This window comes from Electrophorus electricus, chromosome 16 (genome assembly GCF_041902795.1).
Source record: "Electrophorus electricus isolate QZ-2024a chromosome 16, ASM4190279v1, whole genome shotgun sequence".
In the NCBI taxonomy this organism is placed as follows: Eukaryota; Metazoa; Chordata; class Actinopteri; order Gymnotiformes; family Gymnotidae; genus Electrophorus; species Electrophorus electricus.
This window is the reverse complement of record NC_137512.1, coordinates 15276250-15297354: the sequence shown is the minus strand read 5'-3', so window position 1 is coordinate 15297354 and position 21105 is coordinate 15276250. Positions and strand designations below refer to the sequence as shown.

General features: G+C 42.0%; 1 protein-coding gene and 1 long non-coding RNA gene across 5 annotated transcripts; both read right to left on the bottom strand.

The window, feature by feature from the left end:
- Positions 1-762: 762 nt before the first annotated feature.
- Positions 763-10438, bottom strand: wfs1b (Wolfram syndrome 1b (wolframin)). Of its 4 annotated transcripts, none has more exons than XM_027002134.3 (8): positions 10196-10438; positions 7092-7343; positions 6341-6417; positions 5877-6021; positions 4486-4659; positions 4289-4366; positions 4040-4197; positions 763-3866 (listed from the first exon to the last, which is right to left on the bottom strand). In XM_027002134.3, the coding sequence occupies exons 2-8, from the start codon at positions 7339-7341 to the stop codon at positions 2031-2033; spliced, it is 2718 nt and encodes a 905-aa protein (XP_026857935.2). In that variant the 5' UTR covers positions 7342-7343; positions 10196-10438; the 3' UTR covers positions 763-2030. The 4 variants fall into 4 exon arrangements, with proteins under 4 accessions (XP_026857935.2, XP_026857936.2, XP_081555324.1 ...); XM_027002135.3 differs by having other exon boundaries at positions 7092-7283; XM_081699198.1 differs by having other exon boundaries at positions 10288-10436.
- Positions 10439-17653: 7215 nt separating this feature from the next.
- Positions 17654-20988, bottom strand: LOC113572489 (uncharacterized). Its single transcript, XR_003410116.3, has 2 exons — positions 18230-20988; positions 17654-18081 (listed from the first exon to the last, which is right to left on the bottom strand). It is a non-coding gene; the product is annotated as an uncharacterized LOC113572489 (long non-coding RNA).
- Between the last annotated feature and the right edge of the window lie 117 nt (positions 20989-21105).

Sequence of the window (21105 nt, the reverse complement as noted above, 5' to 3'; positions counted from 1 at the left end):
TCTAAATGTTTAAAGAGAAGCTCCAGAGTTTCAGAAATAAGGGGGAAATGTTTCTAATCAAAACACTTAAGTTTAATCTTGTTATTATCTGGTTGTATTTTTACACTGATATATTGGATATCTATCTTCTCAAGTGTCTGCCTTAGAATAGATGGCATCATGACATTACCCAGGTGTCCGTCATTGTTGAATAACCAGCCCTGGTGAGTTGGAACTACCTTACACAGTCTAATCAGATGGATAGACATTAGAAACAACAAAGAAAATTCATTTTGATTATCTATAGTCATTATGTTTGATCTGGGTTTTATTTCCATTTTTGATGTGGTGTTAATGTCATGCACATTTTAGCTAGCCAAATCAAAACTTTGATGGAAAATACGGCAGATCTGATAACAGGGTATAGCATGGTTTAGAGTTCCTGACCCACTTCAAAGCACCTCTGGTGAGTTTATCAAACCAGTGACTTACTCCTGAATTCAACTTACCAATTTCCTGTACAGTCTATTTAGGGAGTGTTAAATCTGCCAATGCTGATTTCGTAATTTATATATACTATCATATACAGTAGATTCCCAAGCCGTTCAAGTTAGTAATTAAAGAAACGTTTGCATATTGAGTAATTTTACACATAGTAGCATTATGCCTTGCATAATTACACACCTTAGGCAGATTAGTTTCATGTTTCCATGCAGCTGTAGATTACTCTAACAAAGCCCTTGATATCTGTTTGTGCATAAAAAATTGACAGGGATCAGCAGACGAAATTTATGTTTTTATTCATCATAGTGCAAAGTGAGGGTAGTGAATCATACACTAGAATCAGAAGTAGAGACCAGCTCAGCAGGAAAAAGAACACTGTGTGTGGGTGGATTAAATCTCTGTGCCTGCATAAAAATGCCATGCAACCCTCTATGAGGCGTTCCAATGTACAGTAGATTATCTAATGTGTTCCTTTTTGCAATTAATAATTAAGGAGCCAACATTATCTTAAACTATTAGAATGTTCATGATTGATTTTAGTCATGACAATAATATATGTGCCTTTCATTCCATAATAGGAAAGAAACTTTAATTTTCTCATTAAAAATGATCTTATTTCATATCTATATCCAGTTCACCTAAAAACGGCTAAAACACCCATTTTTCTGTAAAATTTATACTTATACTTATCCAAGGCAGCAGTATGCAAAACATATGAAACCACTCTCTTGAAACAAATTCTTCAAATGGAAAGCAAATTCTTTACTTGGTTATTGTTTTTTTTACATTAGGTAAATTCCAGTGCATTGTCTAAAAAGTGGAATATTTGTTGACAAAAACAAATAGCTCCAAACAATCTTCACTTAGTTTTTCTATTATTGGTGAGTTGGTAGATTGTAAGTATTACTTGGATATAAATGATTTTCATCCACAAACCATTGAAATGCTCCTTACTAGTACACTTAAGGGCATATGGTAACTCTAGCTTTCATAGCAGCTACCTCCTTACTATCTCATGTACTCCCACTTTATGCTTTCTCACTTTTCACTTTTTCACATTCATACATAGACCTGATTATTTTTTCAATACTGATTTTCCACTGAAAATATTTTTAGTCTAGCCATACCCTGGTACATTTCGTAATCTCTCCAGTACATCTAACCTAAGAATCAAAAAACTGGTCTCTTGGCCAAATAATGTGAAGCAGTGACTCCATCATTCTGCAAAAACAGAATGAAAAAAACACTGCCTTTTAAATGACCTCCCTGTTCTGATTGATCACAATCTCAATTAATTCAGGCCTAAATTTGATTAGTTTCAGACAGCAATACCTCAACACAGAACTGATACAATAGGTCAGTTCTCAGACTACAATGCCTAAAGCATTCAAATTCCCCAAGAAACCATTTCTAATGGATCGGCACACACACACCTAATCACCTCCTAATCATGAACGCAAATGCTGCTGACCATGTTGAGGAATAGTGCTGCTGACTGGCTGTTGAGTCTATTACATACAGTACCAAAATGATAACTATGTTCATCCTCACACAGCAACCTCAGTAGCCACAGCAACATCGAGCTCAGCAGTGAGCAATGGGTGGAACAGGAAGTTGAAGGCAAAGGCAAAAGCACTACGGGCATTAACCCTCCAGTCCTGCTCTATCTTGACTTGCCGTCGTGTAGGCACCAAAGCCGAGGTGCAAGTCCTACAGTGAAGAGCTTTGAGCTCAAACACTGGCCACTTGCTGCCCAGCCTACCTTCTAGAACAGTGCTGAATTCCACCACACTGCCTGCACCGAGTGCCAACAGTACACCACGGAATTCGTTACTTGCCCTTAGCACTATGTCTTTTGTTGCATCATCCATTTCTTGTGGCCCTTTCCCCTTCTTATCCCCTTGAGGCATACCCATGGTCACTTCAAACTTGTAGCGGTCAAATCGTTTCACATGGCACTTGTGATTTGCAAGTGCCTTCAGCTGGCAGAGGGGTTCTGCAGGCCCTGGCTCAGGACTGTCACAGGCTGGATATTCCTCCCCATAAAGGCAGCGCACCCAGTCTGCTATGATGCCAGGTAGGAGATTGACAACGGCTTGAGCTCCATTTTCTATCTCCGTCACACGAACATACTTAAAACGGCCCTCCCAGGTGACACGGTGACCCTCAAGATGGCTGCAGAGGATCTGAGCGTGCGCCATGTTGCGTTCCTTCCAGGCACGAGGTCCACACAATTCACTGTACTGCTGCCAGGTCAAAGTGGAGTTGTACACCTTCATACCCTCAGAGCGGTATACATAAAACCAGCTGAACAGCAGTAGTGCAGAGATCCACACCAAGATCAGCTTCACTATGCTGCTGCGCCTTAGCGATCGGATCACAGCGAGAGGTGATACACTGAAACGAGTCCACCACCGCAGTAAAATGGGAAGCCCGCATACACACACTGTCACTACCATCTTGGCCAGGTCCAATGCGAGGAACCACTGCACCAGCTGTACCAGCAGCATGGCTGCTAGCGCCAGCGAAAGCACAGGCAGGGCGAAGAAGAACAGGAGGTAGCCCACAGCAGTCCGCATTAGGCCCAGCACAGTGGACCCGTGCAGAAGTGTGATGGACAGTTCACACCAGATGAAGCAAACGAGGTAGGGCAGCAGCACACTGTAGGAGCCGTGAAGCCCTCGTGTCGTGGCCATGCGTACACACAAGTACAGAAGGCCAAGGTAAAGAATGCAAGGTACCCCAAAATGCAACACAAGCCAATCACAAATAGGCAGGCTAAACCATGACCCCCCCACTAGCCAGCCCAGCCAGCCCCCCATGAGCTCATTAGTGAAAAAGCAAATGGCAGAGGCGACCTGTGTGAGGAGGGCTAGCTTGGCATGTTGCTGCGCTGCTGGACGCAGGCTCAGGTAGCTGCTCACAGTAAAGAAGACTGCCACAGTGGCCAGTTCAGAACAAGGCAGCCACGACTTGTCTGCCACGGGAAACGAGAGTATGAGGAAGAGTGCCGAGAGCAGAAAATAGAGGTGGGGCTCCAGGTGGTTCCAGGTGAAGTTGGATTCTGCTTGCTCAAGGTCAAGGCCTGGCTCAAAGTGAGCCAGCATGACTGTCAGCACCTTAAAGTTCTCCCAGGCCTTGCTGTTCTGGAAGACTCTCAATGTGCAGATGACCATCGAGAGGAAAGAAAAGTAGAAGATGATAAGGGGAATGACAAGAAGGAAGAAATCCAAAGTGAGGTTGGAGATGATGAAGAAGAAAATGAGGGTGTTGACATGATGCGTTGGGATGAGAGCACTGATCCATTGCATTCCAGCACGGGAGGCCCAATCAATCAACACCTCCTTCACCTCAGTGACAGCATGGAGGGGAAATTTCAATATCTACAGAGAACACATGGACACAGAGGATGTGGGATGTTGGAAACAGTGTCAATTTACATGGATACACTGTACTTTCAAAGGACAATAAATGTTGTTTACATCTAAATTGTATTTGGGAAAAGACAACATGGCATGAATATCTTAATTTTAATTATTCATGATCTAGCATATACCTTCTGATGCAGAGGCAACTCATCAGGATTTATCACAGGCTCTTCGTCATCATCATCGTCATTGACTGCTTCCGCTTCAAGAGCTGCTGTTGGTGAGATGCCTTGAGCGTACCGCTTAGTGTTTTCAACAAACTCTTCTGAACCAACATACTGAGTCCCTTCACATACATAAATGCAAAAGATGATTTTAGCCCCCTTTTTAAAAAACAGGCCTTCCAAAAATATCAATCTAAAAAAAAAAAATCTCACCATCACTTGAGACCAGGCTCTCCAAGACTTTCCTCTGTTTCTGGGCTGACCTTGAGAGTAGGCTTCCACTGACACCATCTAGAGGAGCAATGGGGATAATACACAGTCAAGTTCAAAAATAAAAGGATAGAAGGAAATAACAGAAATAGATTGCACTGATAAAGTACCATATTTCTGTGGCCATATAAGACATTTACCTGTTTCTGTGTTGACCTGGCTAATGTTTTCTAGTAGTTCTGAGGCAGTTAGCCTTCTCTTCCTCTCTGGATTAAGTTTCCAGTACATGCACAAAGCTGCTTTTCTCACACTGCGCTCATAACGTGATTCACATGCCAAGGTATGCACCTCTTCTCTGTTCTCAGCTGTGATGCCTGTCACACACATATACATGCATATATTAAATCAGACCATGGTCTTAAGCAATTCTGAAAGAGTGTTAATTATTAGGCATAGCTTCAGGACTTTTATTATTTTTTACTTATTTTATTATTTATACTTTAATATTGCACCTATATACTTGCTCATGTAATTATCCAAATAGCCAATCATGTGGCAGCAACCCAATAGAGAAAATCATTCAGACATACATAAAGAGCTTCCTTTAATGTTCACATCAAATATTAAAATGGATGGGGAAAAAATGTGATCTGAGTGTTTTAACCATGGCATTGCTGTTGATGCCAGATGGGCTGAGTATTTCAGAACTTGATGATCTCCTGGGATTTTACACAGTTTCCACAGAATGGTGCAAAAATAAATAACATCCTGTGAGTAGCAGTTCTGCAGAATGAAACATCTGGTTTTGAGTTACAGGCTACAGTAACTAAAACTGCCATAGTGAGCAGAAACGTCTTTCAGTATATGAACCTTCAGGCAGATACAACAGCAGAAGACCACTTTGGGTTACATTCCCATCAGGAAAGCACAAGAATCTGGGGCTATAGTGAGTACAAACTGACCAAAACTGGATAGCTGAATATAGGAAAAATGTTGGTATGCAGATGGTAGGGTGAGAATTTGGAAACAGCAAGAATCTACTGACCCAACATGCCTTGTGTCAACAGTTTAGGCTGCTGCTGCTGCTGCTGCTGGTGGTTTAATGGTGTGGGAAATGGTTCTTGGCAAAATGTGGGCTTCATAATATCCATCAAGCATCCTTTAAGTGCCATAGCCTATCTGAGTACAGCTGCTAACTATGTGCATCCCATTCTAGCTAGAATTTACCCATATTAAAATGGTTATTTCCAGCATGATAATGAGCCATATCACAAAGTACAAGTCATCTCAAACTCCTTCCATGACAATGACAATGATCTCAGTGTGATTCATGGAGTTCCCGATCACCAGATCTGAATGCAACAGGGTGTCACAGAATGAGAAATGAATGTCAACATCGTCCAAAATCCTCAAGGCATGGAATCCTATGGAATGGAATGTATGCCATGTAGAACTGAGGCTGTTCTGAAAGTAAATGGGGATTATAGTCAGTATTAGTACAATTTTCCTAATCAAGTGACAGAGGAGTGTAGGTGTTTCTAATAAAGTGGATGGTGAGGCTAATCATGTGACCATGTGGCATTTGTCCTACCTTTTTGTTCATGCAGGCACCACTGTAGGAGTTTTACAGCATCCCTCCGGCCGTTCTTTGCTGCCAGCAGAAGCCATGTTACTGCAGTGATGCTGTTCGCTTCTTCATCCTCTGTCTCAGACAGGCGTAAATAATACCTACCAATCTGCCAAAAAGGTGGAATTCTTACACAATCTTATACTAGTGAAAGCATCCGCTTTTTAAAATTACTTAACTGACAGATTACTCAAATATGAATTAATATGATCCTTGCTTTAATATCACAATTACTAAAAAGCATGCTGTGCTTTTTTGTGTTCTAGATCTCAGATGCTATATGTGGCTCTTAATCAGTGCATGTATATGTTTGTCTTCTAGATCACAGCTGTTATATCTGGTTCTTAGTCAGGGTATGTACATGTCTGTGTGTGTGTGCGTGTGGTTGTAAATGCATGTATTTGTGCATATGTGCCTGCTATTCTGACCTCTATCTGTGCTTTGGAGTCTCCATTCTTAGCTCTCTGCTTAAGTTCCTCAATGATGACCTCCTCTGGAATTTCCCCTGGTAGATTAAAAGGGGAATGCAGATAGGCCACAGACAGACACTGAACATTCACACACCACACATGTATGTCTGAAAGTGGACTGCTTTTTAGTAGTTGTTAATACCTTTCCATGCTATTGTGGAACATGAGTTTCTCTCATCAACACTGTATGATAAATGTTCAAAGATTCTTAGTCATATGAATAAATCCTGATCAAAAATTAATACAAAGAAAAATTTGGGCTAACATTAGTCTAATTTCAGTGTTCTCTGAATGTCAATTAAGGAAGCACTAGTTTATATCTGTACGTTGATTTAATACTGAAACTCAGCAACACTACAGTGCATCAGAGTGAGCAAGTGAAACCTGGGTCATTGTCCAAATTTAAATTTTATATTTGCATATGTCGTTGTTTGCATGACCACACATGCAGTGACTGGTCAAACCAGTATTCTGATAGAATTCATGTAAACGTTTTTTTATCCTAGAGCCTGTAGTTGAAACTACATTTGTAATTGCACCAAATCTGGTGTGTATGCATGGCTTTTGTTTGTGTGTAGCTCTTGAATGCTTAAAGGCTTTACACTGAGACACTTATAGAATCTGAAAGCATTAGTCAACTCAAATGTCAGAAATATGAACTGGTATACTGTGTGGTCACCATTTTGGAGCGGACAGAAAGCATCCGTACCTGCAGGAGATGAAGCTGGCTGGAGTTGGGGTCCACCAGGAGGTGTGTCTTCAGTTATTGTAACATCACTGGCATTTAGCTGAGAACGACCTCTGTGTGGGCATATTTGAGGGGGTTGAGACATTCGATGGGAGGAGTTAGGTGCTGAAGACGATGGTACTGTGTGAGGCGTGTGTCCAGACATAAGAGAGGCTAGTGAGATAGAAGAAGCAGGGGAACAGGGTGGTGATCCTGGGAAAGATTGGTCCATCTCTAATTAGAAAAAAAATACATACAGATTTTTTTTCCCCTTTAATTTAAAACAGAAAAATCAATTTTACGACATAATCCGGAACTTGCACTAAAAAAAGGACATTTTCCTAGTCCATGACAGCTGTAGTAAGGGCATATGGCTGCATTTTCAATAGAAAAAAAAGATTGAGAACTAGTACTAATGTTACTCGTTTTTGTTGTTGTATACTTATATATAGCTGAAATGACAATAAAACCTCTTTGAACTTGAACTTGAACTAGAGAAATGGGAAAATGGCACAATATGGATCACCTACCCTTACTGGTCACTTTAATAGAACAATATGCTAGTACTTTGCAGGATCCTCATTTGCTCTTAACAGTGTCAATTTTTCTTGGCAAGTGTTGGAAACACTTTGAAATTTTGGTCAATGTTGATTGCATCACATATTTATTGCATCTTTCAGGTCTGTTGTCCTACAACATCTACCTTAACTTAGGAAGCCCAATATGTGCACCAAGAAAGCATTTCACACACCTTTACACTACTATTACCAGCTTCAATTGCTAACAGATTGGTTTCATGAATTTTTTTCCTATTTACACGGAATAATAATAATAATAATAATTTATATTTTAGGCATTTAGCTAACGATTTTATTCAAATCGACTTACAGTTCTGACCAAACACAACTTGAGAAATTAAGGGTTAAGGGTCTTGCTCAGGAGCCCAACAGTAGCAACCTAGTGGTGGTAGGGTTTGAAATGGCAAACATCTGATTACTAGTCAAGTACTTTAACCACTGAGCTACCACTGCCCTCTGCCCACTGCCCATTGCCATTGCCACTACCACTGATGACGATTTATATAGTGCTTTTTCATGATGCAAAGATAAAAAGAATAATAACAATACCTTTTTATAGAGCTTTTGCATAATGCAAAGATGCTTGCAAAATTCTGACACCGAAACCACAAAATAAATAAATGAAATAAATAAAGAATACAACTCATCTTTTTTTCTCTTGCATACAATCCTAATCGGTTCCCCTAGTAAAATTATTAGGGTCTATGCTAGTTTTTTTTTCATAATGTTGGTGACTGCTGCATTCTTAAAGACATGACCAAGTAGAAGCAATTGGTTAATAAGAGTAGTAAAGTGTGGCACCAGGACAGGCATACAGTGGCACCAGGACAGGCATACAGGCCTTAACAAGAACTGTAGTGATAGGATCAAGAGAGCCTACAAGATGTGGTACAAGAAGTAGTAAAATCAGAAATCTGAGAATAGTCTAATGTTTCATATTTCAAAGCTCTGGAGCAAACCAGAGAGAGGGGGTGGTAAAAGAGACAGTTTTAGCTTTTATAGGAGCCAATGAGTTAAGCAAGTCAGCAAGAGTGGTATTAAGCATTGTAGCATATGCTTCAGGAGAAGAAGGAATATTATCTAAAAAGGAGAGCAGGAGATTGATTTAAACTGATTAAGAGTATTTCTGACCCTACCACCTATATACTGCAGCAAAAATCAAGACACATCAGCCGAGGCAATGCTTTTCAGTCTTCAACAATTCAGATTCAGTAAGTCTGTGCCCATGTTGGCCTTTAAATACCTGTCCTTGGGAGACAGGAGTGCAAGCAGATGTATCTGCCTCAAGGTTTGACATTTATTTTTGATGATATTTTTCTGCTCACCATAGATGTAAAAGGGTCTTGTTTTATTTACTGTAGTCTTCATGTTAGAGGATAATGACTGGTTTAAACTGAGTTTTTTATTTCTGTACAAACTCTAGAGTTCAGTGGTTATTGAAATACTTAAACCAGCTAATTTGGCACCAATAACCATGCCACAATGACCAAAGTCACTCAGATCACATTTTGTCCCATTCTGATGTTTGATGTGAACATTGATTAAAGTTTGTGACCTATGTCTGCATGGGTTTTGCTTTGCACTGCTACCAAAATGACTGGCTGGCTAGATAATTACATGGATGAGCAGCTATATACATTTTCTTAATAAAGTGCCCGGTGTATTATTTTATGGGATTGCTTGTACTTCCCTTTAGTCACTTATATTTTAGAGTTATAGTCTTCTGTTCTCTCAGTAATTTTTTTAATCCTCACGTTCTATTTTCACTAAGGATTTCTGTGTCTTCTAATTATGTAGTAGTGAGAGTATTCTCATTACACAATTTAGCTACATAATTGTATGGCACTGTTAAAACACAATTCTTATTAAACAGCACATCTTAAACAGATATATTTGCTAATAAAATCGACTGATGCAAATCTGTTACTTAACTTTTAGATGTGCTTTCATCTTTTCTGTCATAAAAAATCAACGACCCACAACAGTGTTATTAAAATATAATTATTCCGACCTGATCCTAGAAATTTTCCTGACGAGATAGGACAACTGCGAGAGGATGCAAGACAGAAACGTAGCGAACTTATGACAGTATTATCTGCGAAAGCACCTGGCACCATGACAGAGAACATACCCTATGTGGCAAACCCGCTGATACAGGAATAGTGTCAAATATCACTGATATCACTTCACTGATATCACTGCCCAAAACATCCCGGCGACGGCTTAATTGATGTTTTTCTTTGTCTTTACAAGATAGCAAAAGCAATAAGATGACCTTTTATATAGCACTCATGTGAGGTCATCTTTGCACTGTACTTGTAATCCTCCACCAGCAATAGGTCAGCAAAAAGTAACTAAATTGAACATGTTGAGCCTCGTACTTGAGCCATTGTTATAAGGGTTTATGTTACTGAAACAAAGTACCCTTATAACGCGTCAATTGTGCTTTTTAACCTTAGAAGCTTGCCATATACACACATAGCTACTTTCCGAAATACGTTCACTCACCCGGTTCTTCTTGTAAGAATCACACGGTGATATCGCTCACAGATAGCGCTAATTTATCTAGAGGGTTACTCAATTAGTTATTCTGTACTTGCCTAATCCTTTAAATCGCTCCACAATGAACAAGGTCTATAAAAAGATGATCATACACAGAGAAGTCCATCCAGCTGTTTCTCTCTATATAAACCTTCCTACTTTTGTATTGAATTGTGTTGTTGGACAATAATAGTGACGTTAAACGCGACTTCCTTGTGCATGCTGCCCTCTGAACACCAAAATAAAAGTCTGAAACTGGTTTCAAGTATATGCTTACGGTCACATTCACTATAAACGATATTTTATATCACTATAGTCATTTAATAGTCCTAAACAAACACAACCTTAAGCATGCGCGACACTGATAAATAATGAAGCACATAATAAAATAAATAATTTCTAATTAGTTACATTAGTTACATGAAATCATCTCAACAGGTCATATACCATGTAATATGACCGTGACATAAGGTTTGTTGTAATTATATGAACTAGTATTGAACAGAGCTTCAAAACTTAGTAAGACTACGTTTGGTCCATTCAGATCAATTGTGGGTAATAGTTATTTATTCCAACTATACACCAAAACTCACAGGTTCACTATACGATTCTCTCATTAGTGAAATCATCATACCCAGTGTTACGTACACACATACATACAAACATATACATAACAGAAATACTGCAGCATCCCTTGAATAACTTTGCAGTCTTCTGCTTTATAGTCTTAAAATCCGTGTTACATGATTACAGACTCAGAAGCCACCGTATAGCTGTAAACACATGCCCATGCCTTGAATCATAAGTAGATTATACTAGGGCAAAAAGACAAAATGTCTTCTTTCCAAGTTGTTATAGTCACAGCATTTTAAACTACATTTGTAATAATTGATTGGTTAAGTTATTCTGTGTGATGTTTTAAGATGTGTGATGGACACTATGGTGTCTGAATCTTCAACAACCCATGTTTGTGAATGCACTTTTTGATATACAAGGTATACAGCGTAACTACCAATGTAGTTACAGTACAATTACAAATAATAATGACATACGTGGTCCTCTGGAAAGGACTGCTAGTGAGGTTGGGTACCGAAGTACTTTTAAAGTTGCCGACCGAATTACGTCGGTACTACCGACTACCAATTCACGTCAAATCAATCAGTGCCAAATTTCGGTATAAGCGTAGCGAGCCTGTCACCTTTGAAGGTCTCGTTGCTCTGCCGCATACGTCATAAGGACCGTCCCATTTAAAAAGAACGCGGATGATCATTTAAATGTAGCGGAGACCCGCGTCCTTCTTTTAACCGAATTCTGAGGAGGCACCAATGTGTCCTTCTCAGTCTTTTATTTCCCTCAAGCCTTTAGTCGGACGCGAAACCGGTATCGCAACAATGGAACAAAGCCAGGCAAGCGAGACAGAAAAAGAGTTCGTTTTTAAATGTATGTTTCCAGCGTTTGTTGTAAAAAATATTTACAAGTCACCTCATAAATTACCCGTAAATGATGTTATGAACGAGTGAACTGTCATTAAAATTTAAGACCTACCTAGCAATGATTTTTTCATTTAGACGCATCCACCGTCGGGGCAATGTCGAGCCTTAAGCGGTCTCAAGTGTGGTTACATTTTTCAAAACGTGACGCAGACAACTCTCTCTGCAGTATTCATAACGCGAAAAGCAAAGCTGGCCAATGCAACATTTCAAGCACAAAATGTATCTAAAAGCTGAAGAGCGTACCTTATTTGGTAGCCTGAAAAGCCAAGACGGCAGCACGCCTGAACAGCACGCCTGCAGGCTAAGACGAACCATCCATGGACGACGAACATTTAAGTGAGCAACTGGCAACTTCATCGACATCTTCAAGCAATTAATTAAATTAGCTAATTAGTTGAATATGTTGTTGGAGAAAACGGGACTTTATTGTGTTAGTATTCCGAACTCCCAGACACAGGTAAGTGAGGATCCATGAGTTTATTAGCACTGACAGGAAAGGGTACGTGGCAGATATGAGCAGCAGTCTTCAACGCACAGGGAGTTAGAATGAGGAGATTCGAGGTTACCATTCCCACTGCAAGGTCCATAGGCACGAATAATCCAAGGGGCTAGGTACGAGGCGTAGTCTGAGGAGGAAGCAGAGGTCAAAGCCAGGGGAATCGAAAGGAACAGAGAACGCTTGGTATGCATATAGGGATACAATACTTCATGAGTTGGGGGTGGGAAACTGGGATATTATAAAGGCGACTGGAATGAGAGACAGGTGTTGCTTATCAGTACTCAGGAGAGGGGGATCTAAGTCTGGGCGGGGAAAGGCTATTGGGCTGGAACGATGCTGTCACAGAATCCCCCCTCCAACAGGCGGCTCCAGACGACTGACTCCAAACCCCCTTGGCCGACCCCGGTCCCTAGGGCCAGGGTGATCCGGGTGAGAGGAGTGGAACACAGCACTGAGTGAGCGGTCCAGTATGTTTCCCGCTGGCTCCCACAACTGCTCCTCCGGCCAATACCCCTCCCAGTCAATGAGGTACTGCAACTGACCCTGGCGCCTGCGAGAATCCAGGATCTTGCGAACACGATAGGCAGGCTGACACTCTACTTCCAGGGGAGCCAGCGTGGCTACTGGGGCAGAGCCCGCCGAGAGGGGGCTATAGTTTGCCGGCTTGAGTAGTGAGACGTGGAATGTGGGGTTCATTCCAGGGGAAGAAGTCTGGCTGAAACCCAAAGACACACAAAAGGAGTCAGATGCGTGGATGAGTGTACATACTCTGCCCATGGTAAGTATTGGGAACAGTCAAAAGTGTGAAGTGCAATACTGCCTCAGGAATCTTCCCACCTCCTGGTTTGTCCTCTCCGCCTCCCTATTGGACTGCGGATGATGGCCTGAGGAGAGGTTGGCGACGATATTGAGCTTTGCACAAAACTTTCCAGTAACAAGACATGAACTGAGAACCTCGGTTGGACACTACCTGCTCTGGCAGACCGAATATTCGGAATATGAGGGAAAGCATGGTGTCTGCAGTTTCCTTTGCTGTGGGCGGAGAGCAAAACGGAATAAGCCGACACATCTTTGAGAACCTGTTTACTACCACCATGATCACAGTATTTCCTTCTGAGACTGGCAGGTCCGTGATGAAGTCCATGGAGAGATGAGACCATGGGCACTTGGGCATAGGCAAGGGGTGCAGCTCTCCTGCAGGGAGAATGCATGGAGTGCGAGACTGGGCACATGTCAGACATGACATGACAATCTCGCACGTCGTCAACCAGGGAACCCCACCAATATTTCCTGGACAACAGGGCAGTGGTTCATGTAATCCCTGGGTGCCCCGTACACAGAGACATATGTGCCTATCTCACGAGGTTGCTGCGTAGACTTGCGGGGACATACTGCCTCCCTGGACGGCATTTGGCTGGGGCAGGGTCCTTGCTTACGGCCTCCTCCAAATACTGCGGAAAAGCCCATCTAATCGAAGCCAGGAAACATTGTTCTTTTAGAACACTCTCCGTGTTCTCCGGGCTCTCCTCCTCATGTAAATAAGATAATGCATCTGCCTTCTTGTTCTTGGAGCCTGGGATGTAGGAGACAGAACTGAAACCATGAGAAGAGGGCCCACCTAGCTTGTCGGGATGTAAATCTCTTGGCTGTCTTTAGGTATTCCAGGTTCTTGTGATCTGTGAGAACCACGAAGGAGTGTTGGGCTCCTTCTAGTCAGTGTCTTCACTGCTCTATAGCCAACTTTATGGCCAGCAGTTCTTGGTTACCCACATTATAGTTTCTTTCTGCAGGTAGAAGCTTCTTGGAAAAAAAGGCACAGGGATACAACTTGGCTGGCAACCCTTGTCAATGGAACAACACTGTTCCTACTCCTACCTCAGAAGCATCAACCTCCATGAGGAAGGGTAGTGACGGATCTGCTTGGTACAGCCCCAGAGCAGATGTAAATGCCTGCTTCAGTCTCTGGAAAGCCTCGTCCACTGCTTAAGTCCATCATAGCCTCCCCTTGGTCTGCCCCTTCAGGAGGTTAGTCAAGGGAGAAGCTGTGGTCCCGAATTTCCTAATGAACCACCTATAAAAGTTAACAAACCCTAGAAATCTTTGCAAGTCCAATCTATTACCACTGTAACCTTTTCTAGGTCCATGGAGATCTTACCAGGGGAGATCGCGCTGCCTAAAAAGCTCAGGGACGTCTGATGGAACTCGCATTTCTCTGCCTTCATATAGAGGTGGTGTTTCCAGAGCTGGGACAAAACAGCTGCTACATGTTGGAGATTCTCTGATAAGGATTGTGAGTAAATCAAAATGTCATCAATGTACACAATAAGAAATCTGTCAATCATATCGTGGAAAATCTCGTCCATGAAAGCCTGAAAGACAGAGGGACTGTTGGCCAAACCATAGGGCATAACCAGATATTTGTAATGCCCCCATGCCGTGATAAACGTGGTCTTCCCTTATGCGAATCAAATTGTATGCACTCCTCAGGTCCAACTTTGTGAATATAGTAGCCCCTTGCAGTCTCTCATGCGTGATGGAGATCAAGGGCAGTGGGTAAGTATCTCGTAGTAACCTCACTTAGAGCTCTATAATCTATGAAGGGCCGCAGGCCACCACCCTTCTCTACAAAGAAAAACCCGACTGCCAAGGGCGAGGTTGAGGGACGTATAAACCCCTGCTCAAGGGCCTCCTGCACATAGTCCTCCATAGCCCTCTCCTCCAGGCGAGAGAGGGGGTATGGCTTGACACGCCTGGGAAGAGGGGCTCCGGGAAGGAGGTCTATAGACAGTCCCACCCTCTGTTGGGGGGTAAGGCAGTGGCGTGTGCTTTGCTAAACAGCTCCCCGTATCCTCTGTAAGGTAGCGGCACAGTCTGGAGGTAAGGCGCGCCGGGGCTCTCCGCTGAGGTGGAGCGGAGTGGGAGGTTTAACATTAAGCTCCAAGACAGCAGTTCTGACTGAGACCAGGATATATGGAGGTCATGTTCCACTAACCAGGGGTAGCCTAGGATAATACTGTCCCATGAAAGGGGCATGGGAAAAAACTGAATGGTCTCAAAATGGAACAGCCCAGTACCACCGACACTGTCTGTAGTGTGATTAAACCCCCACGGATCGGTTGACCGTTTAGAGAATGTATATGGAGAGGTGGGTTCAAAGGTCTGTTGGGTATTCGCAGTCTAGCAACTATTTGGGAATCTATGAAATTTCCGGCAGCACCAGGATCCACGAGGACCTCAGACTGGCCCTCCCACGACACTAACAAAGGCAAGGTAAGCTGGATATGTTTACAGAAGAATATAGATGTTCTTACCGGGGTCATACTCGTGTCCTACCCTGGATCCCTTCCAGAAGCAGGATGGTCAAAAATTGCCTTAAATAGGGAGTAAAAGGCCCCCTCTGACTGTATGGAGGGATCTTGACTATTCCACAAAGCTGTTCCCCAGGAACCTGCCTCGCCAGTAAGCAGGGATAAAACAAAATGGATGCGCTGGGGCTCAAAAGTAAACTGAGCGGCATGATAAGTAAAATACATGACTATGTATGTGACAAATAAACCAAACTTGAACTTGAACATGGAACACTGCATCAAAAAGTTCTTACATCTTTTGGACGAGCCATCATATCTCTCAGGAAAAGTGACCAGTACCACAGCCAGGTTGAGTACAGCCACTCCCGGAGAACCTACTTCAGCAGGAAAAGATGGTTGCTCACTAGTAAGCCTCTGAACGGTCTCCTATAACCAGGTGATAATGCCCTCCTGCTCAGCAATCTTAGCCTGTAACTTCGCTGGATCCATCAAAGTGGCGAAGTATTCTATAACAAACTCCCAGACACAGGTAAGTGAGGATCCAATAGCATGAGTTTATTGGCACTGACAGGAATGGGTATGAAGCAGATATGAGCAGCAGTCGTCAACGGAGAGGGATTTCGAACGAGGAGAGTCAAGGTTACCATTCCCACTGCAAGGTCCGTAGGCACAAATAATCCAAGGGGCTAGGTACAAGGTGTAGTCTGAGGAGGAAGCAGAGGTCAAAGCCAGGGAAATCGAAAGGACCAGAGAACACTCTGTATGCATATAGGGATACAATACTTCACGAGTTGGAGGTGGGAAACTGGGATATTATAAGGGAGACTGGAATGAGAGACAGGTGTTGCTTATCAGTACTCAGGAGAGGGGGCTCTAAGTCTGGGCAGGGAAAGGCTAGTGGGCTGGAACGATGCTGTTGCAGTTAGTTGACGTTAATTTATGTTTTTACTAGCTAGCCTGAGTTGAAATTCCCTTACTAACATGCTTCAGCTACGGCAAACAAACAGTAACATTATATGAGATTTTTAAAAGTATGCCTGAAGCCTTAGTATGAAACCAATAGTACTGTTTAAAATTACAGTATTCAAACAATGCGATAGTGATGACAACATCATCACAATGGCTGACAGCGACCGAGGCAGCTTAATTCCGCTTCTATATAAGTTAGGTAGTATATGGTTTCACTTTGTCGGTCATAATTATTTTTTAATTAAATATAATTATGTTTAATTAAGGAGGAGAAGGATGACCTCCACCCCCTTGAGTCTTGGTCTCTTCTTCTGCATGTTCTAGGGAGTTTTTCATTGCCACTGTCACTACTTGCTTGCTCACTGGGGGCTTGGACTCGGACATGTGTAAAGCTGCTTTGTGACAACGGCTGTTGTAAAAATGCTATATAAATAAATTTGACTTTTACTTTGTTATTGCCATTTTTGTTTATATATTAGCTACTTATATTATTACTAGCTACTTAGACCATTTCCTGTTGAAGAAGGCACTTCTGGGCCACACTGAATGAATCTCTGGAGGTTAAAACCCGGCAGGTGAGGGCTTCTGATCGAGACAAATACAAGGACCTTTCAGATTGGCAGAGAGCTAACATGTAAAATTAGACATCTTAAATTCTGGGGCTGACCCTTTACTATGGTGATTTTGGGTATGCGCCTAGGAGAACTACAAAAATGAGATCAAAATGTCTTCATTAGAAAGAAGCGTCGTTCCAAAATTTGCATATTGATTTTGATTGGTCAGTTTAACTACTGTTAACTACAGTAGGCCCTCAAGAAAACTAGCCATCCATTCACACTCACCCTAAATACTGTATGGTTTAATAAATGCGATTTCATTTGAGTTAAGAAAAGTTTGAAATTGACATTAAAATAACATCTTTACTTTTCCGAGTTTCACTAACTCTCCTTCAGGGATATCTTCTCACGCACAGATTATCTCAATCTGAATGAATATTAAATGAATACGGTGATGAATGTGACGCGGCTCCTTTTTAACCCTTTCAGACCCAATTTTCAGGGCTCCCCCAGGTTCCACTGCACCATTTTCTCCATATGTTGTGAAATTGAATACAGAGTGGAACGTTTTAATAAGGAAACATGAATGACAAAATCTATTTGCGATATAACTAATAATGTACATTTATTTGCGGGAATAAAAGCCTTTAGAGGGGGCTTCAGCTCCAAATAAAAGGCATAGCAGTACCATTGCCTCACATTAAAGCCCATTTTACATCAGAAGCTATTCAGCGAGTGCGTTAAGTCGCAACGACACCGTGACACTTGCTAAGATCTGGTTCTTGCCTAATGCAGATGCGGAAAGGTCCGAAATGCTCGATGTTCACATTTCTTGCATCACCATCTGTGGCGACCGTGTACTTCGGCGCCAGGGCTGGGGTGGCGCTGTAGAGAAAAGCTGCTCAATCGTGAAGGCCGAAGCTGCTCTCTCCCGAGCAGTAAACGAGGAACAACAGACTCAGACTCCAGTGTAAACACACGAATTGATCACACGTAGTCAAACATCATGGAGCTGGTTATAATGCAACTGTTGAATGAAGAGGAACTTTTGTTGAGATGGGATGACAGACGGAGAAGCGGTGGCATGAATACTACACGAAGGCAGCATGGTTAGCATGCTCGTCCAATAAGTACGCAACATTGACGAGGACATTAATTTTCTGTACAGTACTTACAAATGTCAAGGCAATTACGTGCAATCTTTTGTTCAGACCCTTTTTTATATTTCCTGCTATAGATTGTTCCATGGCCAATAAACGACCGAGGCGTGTCTGCGTCACCAGCCGGACTGTAGTGTTTCAATTTTCGAGCGCTAAGCCTGGTTAGTAACTACTGCGGACGCAGAGGCGCGGTCAATGTGACGTAATTGCGGGCGAAATGTTTGGTCACGTTGACAGCTTGTGGCCGCGAGTGAGGGCGCGTACCACTCCAAAATCAAACACGCCTGACGCCTGATTCACACAAGCTGCCTTTGCATGGCGTGAGCGACAAAGAAAGTCTTACTTTTCATTTCGGCGCTTATGTTATCAGGTTAGTGCTTGAACATAGGCTGCGTGAACAGCGTCGTAGTCGAGGTTCTGGAGTGTCGAGTTAAAGCGCTGCGTGATAGACCTGACCTGTTGACATAAGCAAACGCAGGAACACACTTTGGGTCTGTTACCTGCAACTTCTACCCAGAAGATGGAACAATATTAAGTTTTATTGGTATGTCATGCAATCTAAACTCATCAAAACAGAAAGCAGCTGTCTTAGATTTATATATGCTCATCAGCATTAATACAAATCTTGAGAAAGGTGCAGACTAAAGAGAGCTTTTATGTTTTACCCAATGTTTTACCCATTCATCAGTATTTGAGTTCTGCGAATGAAAATCTAGCCTATAACAAAACAGAACATAAGCTGAAAATGTTGCCACAAATGTTTTGTTAAAGGCTAGTTTGTCCTAACCTATGAAAAACATTTGTGGCAACATTTTCAGCTTCTGTCAGAAGAGAAGCTGTCACTCTTACCATGGTGTTAAAAGAGATTTTATTACCGAACAATAAGCAAGACCACTCAACCTTTGTGCAAGGGCCTGTTTTGCAAGCACATCTTCATGCCCAGGAATCACCCCTTACAGTTTTAAAATACTAGTTACCACAAGGGGGCACTCACTGAGATGAAAGGGAAGGGCAGTTTACAATAATAATTAAATAAAAGCACTGCCTATCCTCTCCCAAACTGGAATAATAAATGATTTTGTATTCAGCCTTAAAGATGTGATTTTCCTCTGATTTTCTCATATCAAAGCATTGTCAAAGCACATCAACACATTCATCAGTAATTATTACATGGCCCCATGCAGATGATTGCCTGGTTGGTGTGTGCTATCCATCTGTCACCAAATGAGTGATCCTTCAAAGGGAAATAAGGAAACCTTTTATATTTGCATTAGCCCACTTCTAACACATTTCAAGGGTGCCCCAATTATCTCAGAATGACAGGAAGTTTAGTTATTACAAAGTTACACAGTATTAGGCACGGGTGTTTCAAGACTAGCTGTTGTACTGGAGGACACAGAATTAAGAGGGCAAGGTCCAACCCCTTTGTTTGCCAGTGAGTTGTAGTGGTAGAATTATGCATATGCTTCTTACTTTTTCTGCTATTCTCTCTCTCTCTCTCTCTCTCTCTCAATGCTTCTACCTGTTCTGCTTTTCCTCTTTCCCTGTTCTTCTCTTCTTACTCCTGTGCTCTGTCTCTCCTGTCATGAGAAAAAGTAACATGTTTAATTTATACTTCATTTTAATAATTTTGTCACGTGTACACGTGAAATAATTTCTTTTAGACATAAAACTAGATGTGCCTTTTTAACTGCATGTTTATAGTGGTGCATGGAAATATTTTACTGAGGCACATGCCCCATTAAATTAGGTCTAGTGAAGGCCCTGGCATTAGGTTAAATTTAAATGACTGTTTTTGATTATATATGCACATGTACACACGTATACACATATCCTCCTTTTGTTGGTGTGTGAATGGTTAGCGAAAATACGTGCATTGTAACCATGGTGTTAAGGCTTGCAGCATTACAGAGAAATTAAGCCAGGATAGTCCCAACCCACTGAGTTAAACTGTGATGGTATTACCTTGGTAACTGTACAACCAAGATTGACTCCTGCTTACTATATTCAGTGATTACAGGTCAGTTTATTTACATCTGGTGGCCCCCAATTAACCATTGTAATTTTGTATTCTGTAAGATAGAGCAATCTCTTCCTTTTTTGGTGACTGCACATAATGCTGAGAATTTCATAACCACCCCCCATGTATTCACACACCCACACATAGTCTATGTCTGCTCAAGCTAATGTATTATTTAGTCTTAGATCCATTCAGTCACATCTTGAGCAGTTGCTCCCAGAAGACAGAAAGAAAGAGAGGAAAGAGAGATCATTAGTCTTAGCCTTTTCTGAATCAGAACTCTGAGGCAAGGTTTAAGTCTTGGGTGCATGCGCACACACACACACACAGGCTTACCAGCTGAGTAATACATCCCAGAGCTGAAGGTTTTACCAAATAAGATTGTTATATTCCATGAGCTATGTCATGATGGGGAGAGAGACCGTCGTGGAAAGAAATGTTTTTCTAATGCTGCCTAGGTTTCTTATATAATACACCAAACTAGAGAAAATGTGTGTATGACGAGATGTGCTATTCTGTTTGACCTGTCCTATAACTTGGGGTATGTATGACTGGGTACCTAGCCTGAGGTAGTAGCATATATATGGTGTTAATCAGGCATGCGCTAATGTCCGTGTCCAGCTTTACTCAAACAAGGTTACAGAGTGGGAGACGGGGGGAATCTAGGTCACAGTCATGGCACTTCAGTGGTGTTTCTGAGGCTGATTTTCCACACCAGTCAGAAAAGAAACTCACTCTCTCACTCTCTCTGGTTAAGGTGCCCATGGAACTACGTTTGTTTATTCCTATCTTGGTCTTGCTCAATTAAACTCTTTTAACTCCATCCACACTTCCCAGAATTAAAGCAGTAGCGACTGTCTTCCTGGACGTA

Excerpts from the sequence above, each read along its gene's own strand:
- wfs1b (XM_027002134.3), bottom strand. The coding sequence starts at position 7,341 with ATGGACCAATCTTTCCCAGGATCACCACCCTGTTCCCCTGCTTCTTCT. Across the intron at positions 6,022-6,340 it reads ACTCCAAAGCACAGATAGAG|ATTGGTAGGTATTATTTACG; the intron begins GTCAGAATAGCA and ends CCTTTTTGGCAG. Across the intron at positions 4,367-4,485 it reads CCAGGTCAACACAGAAACAG|ATGGTGTCAGTGGAAGCCTA; the intron begins GTAAATGTCTTA and ends TTGCTCCTCTAG.